At 43.3% G+C, this 20,097-nt stretch overlaps 1 protein-coding gene across 1 annotated transcript in view; it reads right to left on the bottom strand.

The window, feature by feature from the left end:
- The window catches only part of Cd38 (CD38 molecule), a 42,129-nt gene extending 31,170 nt beyond the window's left edge, over positions 1-10,959 (bottom strand). The window contains exon 1 of the mRNA XM_005068715.4: positions 10,628-10,959. Coding sequence (XP_005068772.1) covers positions 10,628-10,869 — 242 coding nt within the window. The 5' untranslated portion in view covers positions 10,870-10,959. The remainder of the gene's footprint in view (positions 1-10,627) is intronic.
- Between the last annotated feature and the right edge of the window lie 9,138 nt (positions 10,960-20,097).

Raw genomic sequence — 20,097 nt, 5'->3', positions numbered from 1 at the left:
GATTTTAGTCCCAGATTTGGTGTCACATCATTGGCTACTCTGGCGCCGAGGCCTCAGACTTGGGACTGAGCAAAGCTGCTGGCATCCTTTGGTCACCAGGCTGCAAAAGTCTGTTGTGAGACTTCAAAGTCATCATCATCACATGAGCCAGTTCTACTAGCAAATTCCCCTCTTGTCTAACCATACACACCTTTTACTGGCTCTGTTTCTATGAGGAGCTCTGACTAATACGTTTGCCACCTGGTTGATAAGGAGAAAGAATCAGGCACTTATCAGCCTTTCTTTTGTGAACTCTCTTTCAGGGCAACCAGTGGAGAAAGCCCTCTGCTTAGATGAAATAAAGCAAATACACCAGCAAAGGACTTTTCCAGTTAGAAAACAATGATTCTGATTCGATAACTGATCAATCTTGGCCGTGAGCATTAGATACTACCAAACTAATGGGATGAAAAGTCACCTGAGAACAGATGGCCCAGGCATACAGCGCCCAGCTCTAATACCCTTCAAACTGTGGGACCATGCGACATCATGGGGCGTTTGATGTGACGCTACAAGGAAAGCTACCTCTTTGAAATATTCCCACCCTCTCCCCAAGTCTAACTGACTCTGACCCGGCTGTCAGTTTACAGGCAACACTGCTTCTAGAGAAGCATGCTAAGCCGCACCACAGAGCCCAGTGAGGTGATGCAGCAGATCCCAGAGCTAACTGCACAAGCTTGACAACCCGAGTGTGTTCCATGCAACCCACATGAAGGGAAGGAGAACACAGACTTCCACACAAGCTCCATGACACTTATGCACCCACGCACACGGGCACTCACAGGCACCATGCACATAATTCAGTAATAATAAATCTAACCAAAGCATAAAGATAAATAACACCACAAGAATGTAACCATCCAAACTCAGAGGGGGAAGATCCTAAGTTGAGTGGCCATTCTGTTACATATACGAACTGATATTTGTAAAAGGAGAGAAAATGGCAATACGTGAAAGAAAACTTATGATACATCTGTACAGTACAAAACATGACTGCATTAGAACGAATTGAAGTTATATTGTTTCTTTAGGGAAATCCTGGAAGATTAAACACAGGCTGGACGTCAGCCTTCCAGGGCAGCTGTCCTCGCTTTACTCCATAATTGAAAGTATAAACCCTTCTCCACATTCTTTGTAGCTCTCCACACCACTTGCTATAGTGTAGGCATTCTCATTTGCTTCATGTCTACCTCTGGCTGTTGGAACTTAAGTTCTTGTAAATAAAAGAATTCTGTGTTCACCGTTAGAGTTAGAAGGATCTGCAAGAGTTCAGAAACACAGCTGGCCCTCTGTACATGTGAATACCACACTTGTGAATCCAAACCACTGCCAATTGAAAATATTCAGAATAAATTATCTCCATATCAAACACTTTCCCCCCCTTGATATCATTCTCTGGGCTACATGACATAATAACAATTAATAAAGCACTTGTGCTGTTTCAGAAATACAGAGAAGACTGTGTCTGGGCCCTACCCTGAGTGAAGTGACAGACTCTGGATGTCCCCTATGTGGAAGGAGTTGGCAGTAGGGTGGGGGGATGGGGGATGGTGCGGTGGGTGCAGGAGGAGGGCAGGGAGAGGGAACTGGGATTGATTGACATGTAAAACAAGCTATTTAAAATTAAAATAAAAAAATTCATAACAAAAATAGAAATACAGAGAAGACATAAAATAAGTGACAAAGTAAAGATTATATGCAAATATCTCAGGGTCTTAAGGAAGAACTTTAGCATACAGATTTTGGTAGCCTTCTGAGAGTCCTGGGCATCCTAAACCAATTTCCTATAGGTACAGAGGAATGACAGTATTCATGGATAAATATATTACAAAATACTTAAAACTGATTAGGAAGGCTAAATTAAAGACAAAAGACAGACAGTATTTGTTTGCAATGCCATATTGCAGTGTTGCCATAGTTTGGATATGGTCTGTGTCTGCACCCCAAAGGTTTCCATGCTGGGAGCTTGTCCCATAATGCGGCATTGTTGAGGTTGTGGGACCTTTAAGAGATAGAGCCTCATAGAAGATGTTTAAGTGATGGGTAATCACTATCCAAATAAATTAATCCTGTTCAGAAGGCAGGAGTTAGTTCCTGTGGGGATCGGGCAGTCGCCTCTCTAGTCTCTGGCTTCCTGTATGACTGGGCCATTGCTTCTGCAGTCCTCATCATCAAGATGCCACCTGTCATGCTATTATGTAGCCAGAAGGTCCTCTCCAGAGTCCAGGAGCTGCAGCACTATGTTATTAGACGTCTGACATTATGAGCTAAACTTTTCTTTCCTTCATCTATTTCCAAACATCCTGTACTTCATTATGCTAGTAGCAATGGACTACAACAGGTACTGTTGGAAAGAATTACTCAAAAAACAACTGCCTAGTGGACTATGCCTTTCATTCCTTTTCATATGAAGTTATAGCTCCATCCTTTTAAGTTAGAGGGTGGCTTGGTGTCTGTTAGAGATACAAAATAACTCCTGTCTGACAAGACAATCATGGAGTTTCTGCTTCATACTGCCTTCTAGAACATTAACTTGTTTTATGTCTAACCTATCTATCTTAGTCTAATATTAAGTGCTAGAAGATACAAAATACCCCAAAATATTTTTGAAGTGAATTTATCATTTTATTGAATATTTAAAGCCAGGTCTCTCTGCCTCCAAGTTCAGTTCTAGTTATATTTCACCTGGGCACTGTCATGCATGTCACAAATGGATATATAGATCTTTAATGTGTATACATCTCTGAGCTATGAAAGTCACACTCTTGTAGAACTTGCACTTTAGAAAGCGTTTTCAAATTGTGATGAGGTGGGCCACCTGCTGTTTAATCTGTTAGTTGTTCTAGACTTTGCCCTGATTGATCAGTTTTTTGTCACTGTAATGAAATGCCGGTCACAGTCTTGTATAAAGGGATGGGTTTATTTAGGTTCACAGGTCTGGCATTTCCATCCAAGATCAGGAAGTCTTTACCCTGTGTTTGTACCAATTTTCTGCTTTCGTCAAGACAATTAAAATGCTGAGATTATCAAGGCGGAAGTCACAGGGAAGTAAAATGCACAGACTTGGCCTCCTAGAAAGCCCAGAAATTTTGAAGAAACAGCAGCAAAAGATAGTTTAAAAAACTGTAATCTGAAAAGAAAGGAATCAGAAAAGCCAGCCAAGGTGAGAAAGAAATCAATCAGAAAAGCAGAGGAGAGTGTTCTCTGACTCTTTTATCATTTACAATTGTGTCCAGCCATCTTGATACTGACATAAGTGTGTTCAATTTGAAAGGCTTTGACAAAACATCAGAATATGAGCAATATATGAGGTAAATAGGGGTGGTAAGGTGAATTAACCACCCCCCTGGCTCTCAGCATCCCCCGTGGCTGTGATGAAGAATCTTTCATACGCATGTTATTTATATCCCTGCGTTCTTGCCTGAAGGTCCAGTATCCTCAGCTGTCATCAGTAGCTGACATCCCTGAAAGCCATGGGGGAAGCTGATCTCCACCAAGATGGTCATGGGGTTTAAGTCAGACCAACCAAGCCCCTCTCTAGAGACCCATCTTGTTCTGTGTGCTAGATCTGCATCCCACCCTCAGGATGTCTCCTACATCTGCATGTACTCTGAGTCCTGAATGTCACGTGAACACTTAACACTTTCCCACGGTGCCAAAAGCTACTGTCAGTGTTGACAGCCTATGTACACTCTGGTGAATCCTGGAGGTGTGTCTGTCAGCATGTCGAGGGCCATCTTAGTCAGAAGATAGCTCCTAGGTGTAGCCTTCAAAATAGGGGAACCAAGGGTGATTCTCAAGTGTATTCTACATTTAGTGTTCCTGGTTCAACTTAGAGAATTGAGTTTCATCTTCAAAGCCAAGCTTTGATTTCCATCTTCCCATGGTGCAGGGAATGTATCTCATCCCTAGAGTGTGTGGTTAACACACACAAGAGCCTGGGTTCAAACCCCATGTATTAGTTACTTTTCTTGTCACTGAGAACAAGTAACTGATGCGGTTATTGACTTTCTTTTGAAAACACTTGACAAAAGTCACTTTTAAGGGGAAGGCTTTCTTGAGGCTCACATTTTGAGGTCATAGTCTATCATGGTGGCAGACTCCCAAGAGAGACAGGTCACATTGCTTCCACAGTTAGAAAGTATAGTGAGATTAATGTGGGTACTTATCTGGCTTTCTCTGTTTTATTCTGTCCAAAAGCAAACCCTTTAGAATGATACTAACCACATTTACGTTGGGTCTTCCTACTTCAGTTAACCAAGTCTGAAATTCCCTTACATGCCCAGAAATTTGTCTTCTAGGTGATTCTATACCCCATTAAGTTGACACTCATTGTTAGCTATTATAATACACACACACACACACACACACACACACACACACACACACACAACAAAACACTTAAGGAAGGATGAAAGGAAGGAGGGTTTGCTTTGGCGTACACTCCACCATGGCAAGGCAAGCATGGAGGCAGGAGTAGCTAATTCTGTGACTCTGACCAAGAAGCAGAGAAAGGGGAAGGGAGATGCCAGTACATGGCTGATTTTTTTCCTCCCTCCCTGTTTTTTGTCCAGTCCAGGATCCCAGCCCACAGGATGGTGCTCCACCCCACCCACATGTTTAGGATGGATCTTCTTCTTAGTTAAAGCTCTCTGGAAATTCTGGGGCAAAAAAAAGCAAACCAGCCGGGCATTGGTGGAACACATCTTTAATCCCAGTACCTGGGACACAGAAGCAGAAGGATTTTTGTGAGTTCGAGGCCAACCTGGTCTACAGAGTGAGTTCCAGGACAGACTCCAAAACAACACAGAGAAACCCTGTCTCAAAAAACAAAAAGCAAACAAACAAACAACAACAAAAAGCAAATGAACTAAAAAGTAAAAGGAAACATTTAAAGGTATGTGTCACCAATGTTATAAACAAACCTTAACCCAATCAAGTTGATAGTGGAAGTTAACCCTGTCGCCCAGCACAGATAAGCTGGTAGATGAGTTTTGTGAGGATAAGAAGACTTTTAGAAAGAACAGGAGGGAAAGGAGCAGGTGAGAAAGATAAAAATCATAAAGGGGGCAGTGTTGAGGAGATGACTCCGCTGGTTAAAACAGTGACCTTGCAAACATAAGGACCTGAGTCATAGCTCCAGAATGCCGGTTAAAATCCAAGTGTGGTGGCTTGCAACACAGTGCAAGCCAGGCAGGAAAGGCAGGTGCCCAGCTATCCAGGTATTCAGCAAGGTTGTGGCGGTTTGAATGAGAATGGCCCCCATACAATCACATGTTTGCGTACTTGGACCCCAGCTGGTGGAACTGTTTGGGAAGGTTTAGGAAGGAAGAGTGACCTTGTTGGAGAAGGGGCATCACTGGCAGCAGGTTTTGTAAAAAAAACAAAAACAAAAAAAAACCTCCCTCCATTACCAGTGCGTCTATTTCAATCTACCTCATGGATGTGTCTCTCAAGAAGTCAGCTCTCAGCTACCGCTCCACACAATGCCTGCCTTCATGTACCGTGCTCCACGCCATGATGGTCGTGGACCCTAATCCTCTAAACCTGTGAGTACTGTAGTGGCTTAAATGCAAATGGGCCCCTGAGGCTCCAGTTGGTGGAAGAGTTTGGATAGGATTAAGAGGTGTGGCCTTGTTGGAGGTGTGGTCTTGTTGGAGAATGTGAGTCATTAAGAGTGGGCTTTGAGGTTTCAAAATCCCTTGCCAGTCCCCCCACCCACCCCCCCCCACCCCTACCCCTGGCCATGCTTCCTTCGGATCAGAGGATATCAAGCTCTTAGCAGCTACCCAGTATCATGCCTGAATACTTCCCACCATAATGATCGTGAACTTAATCTCTGAAACTGTAAACAATCCCTCAATTAAATGCCTCCATTTACAAGAGCCACTTTGGTCAAGATGTCTCTTTACAACAATATGACAGTAACAATGGCAATCCCCAAATTAAATGCTTTTTTTTCATTGGTTACAGCAATTTCACCCTTGCCTCCCCTTCCACAAAATCATATAGTCTATAAAAAAAGCTATCTGCAGTCCCCACCTAGTCTATATAACCCAAACACAAATTGATTTTAGTGTGGTAATACTGGGGAGGTATATTTATTATGGCTTTGTTTATATTATTTGTAATACACTTACATGCCATTTATGTGATTCAACTAAATATTTTGAGCTTATTATATTTTAAGTATTGATATGAGAGCTCAAAATATATTACTGGATAATAATTCCTAAATTCAACAAGGTAACATTGCAGAAAGTACATGGTATATTTTTTCATTACGAATCTACTTATAAAAGGCTACAAAAGGCAGCAATAGAATTAACAGAGCAATCATAACAAAAGGCCAATGTAACAGAAACAAGGATGCTCCCATGCAAAATGTGAAGAGCCAAGAGGACCCACAAAATGAATTATCCCTCCCCCCATTGGGTAGAGTGTCTTTCTCCTACCCTTAAGTCTAAGTTAGCTTTGGTGTGGTGACCTGGGAAAGTGAAGCAATGCCAGTTATGAGCCTGAAGCTTTAGGAGGACCTAGATGACTGTAATGTTAGAATGTATGTAAACCCTGAAGAGACCCTGGTCTAATAGGAAAGGATCGTGTGGAGAGGATCATACAGAGACAACAAAAGGAGAAAGAGAGACATCTCTGTCGAGCAAAGATGTCAGTCGTTAAAGCAAAACATCTTGAATAATGCCCTGAGTAATGGCAGATCCAGATGACATTGAGTGAAGCTGGTGCCAAGGTGATCCCTGTCCACCCGCAGAAGCATGGGATTTAAGCAATCCTTAATGTAAGTCATTGAATTGAGAAATGGTGGTTTATTATAGAGACTTAGGAAAATGGTGCCTGGTAATAAGATTCTGAATCTATAAAATCTGTAAACAGATGAGTCATTGGAAGTGGCATCACCATACATGACACAGATATTTGCTCAAACATATCTGCCTGCCACTATGGAGGTGTTCTATTACACGAAAGTAACATTAAAACATAGACCTACCATAATTGTGAGTGGGTCACATCTTATCAGGCCTTAAGAAAAAAGACTAAATAAGGTTCCAGGAGGTAAGGAGATCCTACCAGACTTCCTTCAGATTAAAGCTGCAGTATCAGCAGTTCTGGAGATTCCAACCTGTTGTCTTAGACCACAGGTGTTTTAGATTGCCAGCCTCCTTGATCCCATGGACCAATTCCACCCCTCCACACACACACTACTTCCATTTATCAGAGATCCTGTGACATCAGCACTGACACTGGATGTCAGACAGAAGAAGAAAAGTCTCAAGGAAAGACTTTTGTGTTGACTTGATGGGCACACAGGAAGTGGTTTTTGGAGGCTGGAAATAAGGCAGCCCCTTGCAGAAGTGATACAAGATGTTGTAACCCTGTCAACTGCAAAAGTAAAGATGTATGACACTCCTCATGAACCCAAGGCTTTGCCTCAGGAGCCTTAGAGTATAATACTGAAAGGACAATTATTTTTCCCCTTTTTAGTTGTACAACAGAAAGCACAGATACATAGTGGGAAGAATTCTGGGTTCTTGATGCAGAATCGAGAGCAAACACTTCCAAATGGCTAACTTTGAAAATAAAACTGCCATTCTGTGTTTATTGATAAAGGTGTCAAAATAAGAAACAACTGCAAGATAATCGTGAAACTCAGGTGTTGTCAGAAAAATGTGTCCACAGGGTGGAGCTTTCAGTGATGTGGCTGTGGAGCACTTTGTGTATGTGTGTGTGAATATTATCTAGAAGCATAAAGAACCCCCAAACACACATGTAAGTAACTCAAAAGAAAGGGTGAAGATCTAAACAAAATTTAAATGGACAAAAGTCAGACAAGAACTAAGGCTGGCTGGCAAACAGGGAAACTTAGATACCGTTTTTCTATTCTTCTCCTAATTAAAAATGTTTGACATTCAGTAATGGTCAGATTGTGGAGAAGTGGGCTCTGTAGATGGGAGTGTGAAATAATAAAACTATTTCAGAAAGGATTTGGAAACATCTGGAATTCAAAAACAATTAAAACTTAAAATATGCACTATGGTAGTTTGAATGAAAATGACCCCCATAGACTTACTGGGAGTGGCACTATTAGGAGGTGTGGCCTTGTTGGAGGAAGTGTCACTGTGGGTGGGCTCTGAGGTTTCAGAACCTCAAGCCAGGCCAACTGTCTCTCTTTCTTCCTGTTGTTTGCCAATCCAGATGTAGAACTCTTGGCTCCTTCTCCAGCACCATGTCTGCCTGTGTGACACCTGCTTCCCACCATGATGATAACAGACTAAACCTCTGAACCAGCCCCAGTTAATTTTTTTTCCTTTATAAGATTACTGTGGTCACAGTGTCTCATTACAGCAATAGAAACCCTAACGAAGATAGTTGCAATACCTCATTTTACCCAGGAATTCCATCTCCAGATCTGTCATACAGAACACTCTAGCATAAACAAGAAGGCATAAGTTGAAAACATTCTCTGCAGAAGGAAAGCTGCACAAGAATTAGAACTCTGTTGTTCCTGTGCTATTAGTGTCCAGATCACTGCCTGGAACACGGTAGGGACTCAAAAACGTTTGTTGAATTAATTAATTAATTAGTTAATGTGATTCAAAAATTACAAAATGGGTCAGCAAGATGGCTCACTGAATAAAGGTGATTGCTGCCAAGCCTGAACACCTGAGTTTGATTTCCAGAACCTACATAGTGGGAGGCAAGTTGTCCTGTGGCACATGCTCCCCAAATGTAAGAGAGATACATAATTACAAATTGGAAGTAAATGATTACATTTACCACATAAAGAATAGAATTCTACCAATAAGAAAGACCCCAACTACCAAGTGTTAGGTTAACAAGATAGCTCAATAAATTAGAAACATTGGACTTTCAGCATTGAACTGAATTATGGAACTGTGATTTAATACACAAATGATTGAACTTAATCTGCATTCATTATTGTGGAGAGGTGTCTGCAACACTATGTTTACACAGCAGTAACATTTAGAGCATTTACCATGACAGGATTATTCCTTTTACTCTCTTTCATTTCTCCAGGTGCTTACTGCAGTCGTTAATGTTTCCATTTTACATGGAGAGAACACACCACACTACATATACATTGAGGACCTGGTCCAAGGTCATACTGCAACAGAACCAAGATTCATGCTCAAATGATCTGGCTTCAGAGTTCATATTCTCAAACCATGGAAGGATAAAAGTGCCATGTGTTCAGGGTAAACTTGTTGACTCATTATGCTTATAATTACTGTTTCTTTCCTGTTTCAAAGATCTCTACACATTACCTATAAAATTCACAGTCACTCTACATACAAAACGTGCATAGGCAGTTAGTTTAGTGCCTTGGAAGTTCAATCTGTACAACCACATGTAGACAGTTTACGCAAACTTTCTAATTCGAATTTGCTTATCTGTAAAGTGGATATATCAGTCATAACATAACTCACTCTACGTGATTGTCTTCTGTCCCATTCTATTATCTTCCATTCACTCTGAGATGCTGGGAATGAACCCAAGGTACTGAATAAACTGGGCAAGAGCCCTGCCACCGAGACATATCTCAGCTCTGTTGTGGTTGCTAAAGGACTACACAGTTGGTTATTTTTAAGTGCCTCGAAAACAGTAAGTATCTATTCACATAAAATATAAAATGCATGTGTGTGTGTGTGTGTGTGTGTGTGTGTGTGTGTGTGTGTGTGTGTAGCAAACATCCAAGGGCCCGCACAAGTTCACCAAGCTAATTCAGCTTATCTGGTGGGTAATATTTCAGTCTTATAGTCTATCTTGCTTTGTTTTATTGAAGATCAAGAGCAAAAAGGATCAGGATGCTGTTTGGACTTGATTTTTTTGGTTTGGTTTGTGTTTTAATTAATTAATGTATTTATTTCAAGGCCGGTCTCCCTGTGCAACCCAAGCTTGTCCCAGAATTTACAAAGTAGCTGGGCAGCCCTGGATAACTTCAAACTCATAGCAATCCTCCTGCACCAGTCTCCTCAGTGCTGGAGTTATAGGCATGAACTGCCATTCCAGGATGCTGTTTTATAAAGATAAATAAAATTCCAGGCAGATATCTGTCTTTTGACTCCCTCTACCCTCACAGCATACTCAGCAAGCTACTTAGTCAAGTGTTATCTGTGACCATAACTTTCTGGGCATGGACAGCGGCAGATGGAAACCACAAGCCAAATGACAGTGTAAAGTTCCTGCATCTGCGAGTCATAGTGTCTCCCTGCCGCGCTTGGCTGTGGCCGAGGGTGGTCTCAAAGACCCAGCTCAGAACCCGCTGTGCTGCGAGACTAGCATCTTTGCAAAGCTCAGCACGGATAAGCCCTCCTGCGGCCCCCTCGAGGTGGTGAAGGAGGCAGTGTTCTGGTAACTTGCACAGGGGACTTAGGGCTCATTGGAGACTCCTATTCAGCGCTGCCTCTCGCCTCCCAGCTGACCCGCATCACAAGATTCTTTGTCTGGGACAGTCTGGACGCTCCCCCGCGAACTCCAGCTGGGTCACAGCCTGCCTCCCCGGTGTCCAGCTATGCACCGTGCCCAGAGTGTGCCTCAAATGTCAACTCACCTCATCTCAGGCCGGAGGATTTGAGTGTAGACGAGACACCGTCCCAGGAAGATCTCAGGAAAGTGCTTCGTGGTAGGATTCCCTTTCCACACCAGGGGTGCGCGCGGCCACAGAAATATGACCGCTATTACTACCGACGCTATCAGGAGTACGAGACCTACTCCAAGACAGATCTGGGCTTTCCTAGAGAGGCGGCAGCAGGGTCTGTCCCCAGACACCTGGCTAAATTCATAGTTGGCCATGGGACTCCTGGAGACCAGCCCAGGCTAGGCAGGAAGAGAGCACAGTGCTGGCGGGGTGGAAGCCTGCCCCTCCTCCTTTCTTTCACTTGCCTTTTATCTGCTTCCTTTCCCACCCCTCACCCCTGCTTCAAAGTTGCACGGGTGACTGGACCAATAAGGCTTTAAGGATGTCAGTAGACACTCCAACTGCTTACTACCAGACTCCGGAGCCTCCCTCTCCAGGCGAAGCAAGCACTTTAGCCTCTTCAGGTGCTCAAACAGCTTGGGCATACTCCTTGGCCAGCACCTTCTGTCGCTAATACATTTGACACTTTGGCTACATGTGTTCCCTGGAGGGTAAAGTCTGCCTAACATTCTCTCTCTCTCCCTCCCTCCCTCCCCCCTTCCTCTCTCCACCTAATGGCTGGCAATGAATGCCCTACCTCTATTTCTGAACTTTGATAAAATCCTGTCCCAACATCTTTAAAGTCACAGCTTCAGTCTGCTTCTCCTCTCCAGGGTCTCACTTCAAACCCAGCCCTGGTTGTTAAAGTGTCACGTTAACTGGCCTCTCTGAATTAGATAAATGTGAAGTAGAGACCCACATTCATTCCATCATGGCTTGCTATGATTAGATGTGTTGATATCTTCTAGGGGTTTAGCATAATCCCTAAGGCATGGTAAGTGACTGCTCAGTAAATGTAAGTTTTTAATGCTTGCTCAAAGGAGCTGCTGAAGTGATGGGATTTTATACTTGATGGGATGTTTGCAACACATTTCATATGCAGTAATACTTCATCCCAAGTGGGAACCCCAAATGACAGTGGCTCTTGCTGCCTCCCCTTCCCAAGAAGACATCTATTACTTAAACAGAGGCTTGTCACATAACAGATCTTAACACAGGAGTTCCATGGGACAGTCATTTTCCAGGCAGAGGGCTTATTAGATGCAAAAGTTGAGGCAGGAAAGCCCCTTGTCCTGTTCTAAGATATGGAAAGGCAACCAATGTAGCTAGACTAGAGAGTGGAGAGAGAGTAGTTGTGAGAGCTTCGGGAGAACAGGTCTCCACAGCTCTGGATGACAGGAGAACTTTTTTTTAGTGCATTTCATTTCTTAAAATTTTTGTTGCCATTTTGCTTATTCATTTGGGGCGTGTGTGTGTGTGTGTGTGTGTGTGTGTGTGTGTGTGTGTGTGTATGTGTGTATGCCACATACTTTGAGGAATCTTTTCTCTCCCTATACCACATGTGTCCAAGAGGTTGAATTCAGGTCATTAGGCCTGACAACAGAGGACTGTACCCGTTAGGTCATTTCACCAGCCCACCCTTCAGTATTAAACCATTCAAGGTCAGTGAGCCACTTCGGGTGATAAGTGAAAGGCTCATCCTGGCATTGAAGAACAAAAATGGAAACTTAGGTGTCATGACTTTAAACTGTAGAGTAGTAACAAAACAGCTAACTTAAAAAACGATCAGACCCTGGAAATGGTTCCAAAGCAAAAGCAACAGAATTTGCCAATATGGTTTGCAAGGACAGGTGGAGTCAATGACACCACCACTACTTTTGGTCTGAGAACTTATCAAAGGAAGGACTCTACTGCTAGGTATAGAATTAGGAAAGCTGGAATTAAGTAGCTTAAGTTTGCCGGGGGAGGGGGGGGAGAAGCCATAAGTGGAGAATTTTGTTAAGTAAGTTTGAGACCCAAAATAGCAGACACTGAGTTGAATTCAAGCACAGAGTGATGACAAGCATGACAAGCGACCACTGTTGCAGACCTGGCACGTGAGGCTTCAGCTGAGCTTCAGCACAGGCTTGTAAAGAGGATTATAAGGTCACAGAGAGACTGTGTAACAGACAGAAGGCAGAGCTTTCAAAGTCTTGTGAGACATGCTGGAAACAGGAGCCAGAAACGTGCTGGAATCCCAGAAAGAGGGCATGGAAGGATGACTCCTGAACAAGAAGTAAGTGCAGCTCAGTTCTTCTTGACAAAAGGGAACTCAAAACAGCAACAGCAACAACACAGTGTGTGTGTGTGTGTGTGTGTGTGTGTGTGTGTGTGTGTGTGTGTGTGTGTGTGTGTTCATGCTCATATGTGGTATACCCATACAGACCAAAAGAGGGCATCAGGTCCCCCAGAGTTGAAGCTGTAAATGTTTGGAAGCTGCCTGGTGTAGATGTTAGGAGTCTCCTGCAAGAGCAGCAGACACTCAAATGATGACCCTTCTTCCCATCCTCAGGAGGGAACATTTTCAGAGAATAAGAAGGATACAGCCTAGCACAGAGGGTTCAAAAGAATGTGAATGTGCTATCAGTAAGTAGAGTGCAACTGTGTTACAAGGGGGAGTTGTTTGTTCATTGTTTGTTCCTTGTTTGTTTGTTTTTATAATGTCAAAGGGAACAGAGAAATGACACAAGTGGACAACGTTGGGCATTACGATTTGGATGTGTAGCATCCTCTACAAGTTCATGGTTTGGAACTCTTGGTGCTCAGGAAGCAGTGATATTTAGGAGGGTTGTATACATTTAAGAGGAGGGGTCAAGACGGAGGAATTGAGTCACTGGATAAAGGTCTTTAATCCTGTCCAGTGCTATGCCTCCTGGTTGGTTATGAAGTGAACTACTCCCCTATGACACATAATATTCTACCAAAAGCATAAAGCCAAGAGATCATGAGCTAAAGCCTCTGAAACTTGAGCCGAAGTGAATTTTTCCTCTTTTCAGTTATTCTGTTAGCTATTTTCTCACAGTGATGAGCAAGTAAATAATGCTCTGGGATCCAGGAAAGAGCATCCTGTTCTGAGATTAGACTTATCCCAGCACTTTTGGAGGTTCACAAGCTGACTCACTAGTCCAGTAACACTTGACAAATGCAGGAGAGGGGGAGAGGAATCCAAGGCATGGTAGGGATGTGGGCGGGAGTACAGCCTCTCACAAAAAAAAAAAAAAAGAGGTGGAGAATATGGCTGGGGGTTGAGACTTTTAGGACTTGGTGTTAACACACAAGCACATTCTCTCCTGAATGTTTCTTCCGTGAACTAAAAAGAAAGCTCCTGTGGGCACATCGAAGCGCTGATGGGAACTAATCAGACTGTGGAGCAGACGAGTTCTCAGGGAGTCATTAAATGGTCAAAAGTTCAAAGAAAGGCCGGTTAGTGAGCTAGTGTTTGTCCCACCACGCCCACTGCTTAGACAAAAACCGGAAAAAGGACACAGCTGGGTCAGTAGTTGTCTACAAGCAATACCGTAGCAGAGCATCATACACTGGATGGCTTGAGCAAAAGAAATTTGTTGTCTTGCAGTCTGGAGGCTGGAAGTTCAAGATCAATGTGTCTGTACAGTTGGTTCCTTTTGTGTCCTCTCCACTTGGCTTTTAGACTGTCCCTTCTTCTGTGTCTGTGTTAGCTGAGGAGATCCCTCTGTAACAACCTGTGACTTAATTTCCAGTTTGTGCAAAAACACCAAGTGATGGGTTTGAATCCTCCCTCAATGATCTCACTTTAATGACTTTTATACAGGTAATTGGGCTATCTCCACAGAGACACTGGGGTTGGAGCTTAGACCTAAGAATTGTGGGAGCCATCATGAAGCCCTAAAGTCCTTAACACTGGGTAAACACTGAGCTGAAAATGTGAGCAAGGATAGGATTTAAATAGTGGGTCATAGCTCCTAAGTCCTACAGAAACTGAACTGAGAGCAAACGGAAGATGAGAAACAGTGACAAGATAAGATATCACTGCCACGATTCTCATGGGACTGCAGGGTTATAAGAGCAGGGACATCTATGCTTGTGTGACTTCATAGGTCAAACTCAACATTAAGTTCCTCCTCTAACCTGCATCCTTCCTGGTCTTCTTTATTTAATTAACAAGCATCAATATCCTGGACAGACAATTGCTCAAGCTGGGAACTTCCAAGGCCTCTCCCTCACCCCACAAAACTCCGGGGGAGGTTGGTCCCTGCGGCCTGCAAATGAGTCATAAAATACCATGTTCTTCCTTTCCAATCCAACTTAGTTCACTCTCTTTTTCACCTCAGAGTTGCTTTCAACTCTTTTCCCACACCCGGCCTGCCCAGTCTCCATCTATCCTATGTACCACAGCTAGGGAGGTGGTCCAGATGTTATTATTTTTAAGATGTAATTTCCCCCAACATGACTGTCTTTCTCACTTCCCAGTTTGCTCTAGACACTTCCCACAGCATGTGGGCCCCTCTCAGCTTATCCCGCTTCCATAGTCACCTCTGTCTCCAACCTCCATGGTCTTCCAGAGTTCTTGGTCCTCTGTCCCTATTCAACCCAAGCTCTCCTCAGCCTTTGTTTGAACCTCACAGGTGCCATCTGCTGCTGCCCCTTCAGGTCTTGGTACACACTCTACAAGAAATGTTCCCAAATGGAGGCAGGTATGTTAGGTACTTTGGTGGTTGCTGTGACAAAAAACAACTTCCGAATAGGAAGGGTTGATGTGGGCTCATGGCTTGAAAGTCTTGTTCACCATGGCAAAGAAGACACAGAGGTGACATGAAGCAGATGGTCCTTTTGCATCCTCAGTCAGGAAGTGTAGAGCAATGAAAGCTAGCACTGAGTTCACGTTCTCTTTATTTCAACTGGGATCCCAACCCATAGCATGATGCTGTACACATTTAGGAGGCATCTTGCTACCCCAATTAGAAAATTCCCAATCTAGTACGTGGGGGAGGGCCCAAATGATGTGACAGACTTTGATGATCCCCCATGGGAGGCCTCACCCTCCCTGAGCAGTGGATAGAGGATAGGATGGGGGAGTGGTGAGGGGAATGGGAGGACGATGGGAGGGAAAGGGAACCGGGATTGGTATAAGATTGTTTTTAAATAAAATTAATTTTATAAAGGAAAGAAAATTCCCAATCTAGAAAATCCCTCATAAACATGCCCAGTGTCTTGCCTCCTACGTGATTTCAGAGTTGAAATTGTCATCACAGTAGGTCTCCAAGTGTATACTCTTCTGGGTGAGTAACACAGATGTCAGCAGATCCCCCGAAACAAGACAGAACTCAGAGGCTTAGAAACCCAGCCGCCAAACACAACTTTGGAGTTTCTTCTAAGCTTCCTTCCCACTAGACCAGGTATTTGCTAAGGGTGTGGTCGGTAAGAATTGATTCCCCCCCCCCTTAGTGTCCTGGAATTCAACTTGAAGTCCTGAAGTTCTTATTAAACAAATGAATGCATGACTCCCCCAGTTTCCTCCCAGGATCCATTTTCCCCGTGAGGACTGGAGAGTTATTCGCACATGCCAGGTCTATACTAGAGATGTGGAAGGGGAACGTGAAATGCTGGACTTGCTCTGCTTTCTCTGCTTTCCTTCCCTTATCTCTGGCCCTGCTGTGCTTCCCTAGGCTCTTCTCACGCTTTTGCCCTGTGTTTTCTTTCAAGTTGCCCGGAAGTGCAAAGTTCAAAACCAGTCACTGTGTAACAGCCCTTCACCTCCTTCTGGCTTGTAAAATAAAACAAGACCTGCGCCCACAAATCCTTTAAAAGGAATATTGTTAACTTTTTCAAAGACGTATTTAGTTATTACTTATGTGTCTGCGTGTGAGCCTGCGTGTGTTTATGTGCACCAAGTGTGTTCAGGAGACTGTGCATACCACAGGAGGACATCAGATTCTCTGAAGCTGAAGTTATAGGATGGCTGTGAGCCGTCCAAAGTGGAGTCTGATGTGTGAATTCAGATTCTCTCAAGCACTCAAACAATGAGCCATCTTAGGGACTTTTTTTTGACAATAAATATGAGCAATATTTTTCTTCCTTGGCCTCTTCTTATGTTAATGAACAAATAAGACATATTTACATATTCATATTCACACACACATAAGCATCCACATGTGCATCCACACATATATAGAAAGATCTTCATTATGTCATAATAGCATACCATGTTCTATTGGCTACCTGAATTTCTTCCTGTGCAGCATTCAAAAAGCTGACTTCTGAACCAAAATATTTTAAATGGTCTCTGATATTCCAGTGTACAGTACACCACATTTTGCTTGACTAGACCCGTATTCATGGGCACTTAAGTGATCTACTTCTCTGTTACTACATTAAACACTACAGTATACATCCCTGTGTTAACATACTTTTCTATATCCAAGTGCATACATTCTCCAAAAAGTAGGCGTCATGGGTCAAAGGGCACAAAGTATAAATATACTTTGGAAAGATATTGCTGGCCAAAAAGGTTGTACTAAGGGACATGTCCAGAATGTGTGTTTCCGGCATTCACATGAATAAAACTGTTACTTTCAATGTCTTCATTTCTTGTTATTAATCCTCAGTGATTTGAGGAAACCTTGGCTTTTAGTTCCTCTTTCTGTTAAATATAACAAACAGGAGAAAACGAATCCAGAAAGGAGCCTGTAACCCTGATTTCTGCTAAATCACTTGGTTTGTGAGCAAGCTCAGTTTGCATTTTATCGTTCTGAAAGATGACCAGGCACAGTGTCTGATGTTGACACATACTCAGAGAACAAAAGTACATCTGTACAAAAACTGTCCGTCTCTTCTACCCATAGCATACTGCTGTCATATGCTTGGGGGTCGGTGCCCTTCATCTTCACATCTGAAAAATGGTCCCCATGTTAATGTCAATCAAACTGAAGTGGGGGCTGATGGGAGAGAGTCTACACACCTAAAACAAACACAGTTCTGTTATGATCAACTTATGTGAATATAGTTAATACACTGAGACTCAAAACATAGCGTATTATAGTATCCAATCACTCATTTATTCAATAAGTATTGAGGATCCACCACACACACAAGGCACTATGTTAAGTGCCGAGAGCCCAGAAAAGGGGTCTTGAGCCCTGTGTCACACAGTGAAAAACACAGGCTTTGTGGTCAAGTAGGAGGGCTTGGCCTTTCCAGTAGATTAGAAATCTGCTCTGAAGCTCTAATTCCTCTTCTGTACTATGAGATTAAAATAATCTTCAGACTTCGTAGAACTCCTTTGCTAGGGACCACCTCCACAAGATTTCAAAGAGTAAGCTCAGATACTGCAGCATCTGGCTGGCATGAGAGATGCCAGTGAGTCCCAGCAGCTTTAAGGGAGGCTCAGACAAGACAAGCAGACCTTAGGCTGTGAACAGCAAGCAACAAAGTATGTAGGAAGTGGGGGATGGGTGTTAAAATACAGCCTCAAGCAATGTAGTGGATCTGAGGATGCCTAGGGGAGAGAAGAGGACTTACTCTTACAGCCATTAACATTTTGATATCTCTCTGTTCAGCTTTTTATTTTTAGTTATGAAGTCAGAGGGCCATGAAGCCCACTGTTAAATTGTATACCCTAGAAATGACGGGGAGGCAAATACTCCATGATACTGAGACAATATGGATGCCTAAATAAGACCTGAACAACTACAACATGGATACTCATGATAGCTTGAAAGAGGAAAACCTCATGGAGCTCTATCCTCCAACAGAGAACTAGAGGCAACTAATGACTTACTGAGAGAGGGAATTAATTTTCCCCAGGAAGGAACGCCCTATCTGGCTATGCAATACAAAGCAGTCAGCCTGAAATCATATACATACAAGCAACACTAAGTGAACTCAGCATGTTGTACTTATATATTTGTGTGTAGATATGTAAAACAACAAGAACACAACAATAATCATATTCATCGTCACCATAATGAGGTTGTGAGCTTGGGATGGAGTGGGGGGTAGTGGGAGGGGATGGAAGGAGAAAAGGGAAAATGATGCAATAATATTTTAATTAAAATAAAAAGTGGAAACATAGTTATGATATGTTTTTAATGATACACATTGCTGAATGCACATACTGCACATATGGTCCCTACTGGGCATGTTTCCTCTCTGCAACAGAAGACCCCAGGTTCACTCCTTGAACACGAATGCCCTGTACAATCTCTTCACCTCCCAGGCCTGCTGTAAAAATATGTACATGTAGAGCAGGTACACCTCCTGGGTCAAGTTTCCAGAAAAGGGTGGCACTTCTCCTTAGTCCTCTTACTAGCAGGTTCCTCCTCTAGGACAGGGTCATTGCTTGCCTTGGTTCACCAACCATCACAAGCACACTGTGCCCCCAGTACCAAGACAGTGCCCGGCATGTGATTGGCACCCAGACAATGCCCATGAAGGCAGCTCTCTCAATGCCTAGCTCATGGCACTAGGCTAAGCATTAGCTCATAAATCCAAGTTCTTCTTCAGTTCTCTAGCTGAAGCCCATCTAATGACCAGCACCTTCTGCTCATCTGCTGTATGTAAAGCAGAGTAATGGAGAGAGGAGATGCCACAATCAGCTGCACAGAGTGTCAAAGGAGCAATAAAGCCATCTCAGAAACATTTTATAAATGGCACATTCTAAACCAGACACCAGAGATTTTGAGTAGACAAGCCGACAGTGTCCTTGAAGAGGTAGATTTATGATTCAGGGTAGACATTTCTGGGGGCATTCTTGGTTTGTGGCTCCTGACAGTTGAAAGAAGCCTTTTGTGACCTAGGAAAGCTCAGGACTAATTGTTTTTCTTAGTAGGGATCGATCTCTTCAGTATGTTTTGTGCATCATTGAATCAGGGACCATGAAGCGATCTGAGCTTCACAAACAACAGGATACCATCAGGTCACAACTGGGCTTTTCTTTCTAACCCACTTAAGAGGAGAACCACATGTTTCTCCTCCCACATCCAGGAACTAAGCAAGGCCCAACCTCCCAGTCACTTTTTTTCCCCTAGATTTTCAATGAAGTGGGAGTAAACAGGGCTTGGCACAATTCCTCAAAATGTTTTCAATTCACTCTTCCTTGCAGGGTGCCTGTTTATTTGGTGTGAATAGAGCTCAGAGTGCAGGAAATCCAATGTAGCCACTTCCTGGGCAAACACCAACCTCAGCCTACATAGTTCAGTGACATTTCAGCTCCCCTTCTCTCCACATCCTCTCCCTAGCCCTTGCTCTTCTGAACCTTCAGATGACCCCTCAGATGCACTGCCTTTGGCAAGCCTTGACAAGTTTTGTAAGTTTTCCCTAATAGGCAGCAATTCCTTCTCATGTGTTTTTCATGCCCACCCTATACTCCCTGAATTCTTTAAAGGATGAACTTATTCTATGTATTTGGGTGTTCTGCCTGCGTGTTTGTATTTGCAGTGCCCGGGAGACCAGAAGACAGTGTTAATGCCTGGAACTGGAGTTACTGACAACTGTGAGTTACCATATGGGCCCTGAGAATTGAACCCCAGGCCTCCAGAAGATTAAGT

Source organism: Mesocricetus auratus, unplaced genomic scaffold (genome assembly GCF_017639785.1).
Source record: "Mesocricetus auratus isolate SY011 unplaced genomic scaffold, BCM_Maur_2.0 Super-Scaffold_100006, whole genome shotgun sequence".
In the NCBI taxonomy this organism is placed as follows: Eukaryota; Metazoa; Chordata; class Mammalia; order Rodentia; family Cricetidae; genus Mesocricetus; species Mesocricetus auratus.
This window is presented reverse-complemented; position numbering and strand designations above follow the sequence as displayed.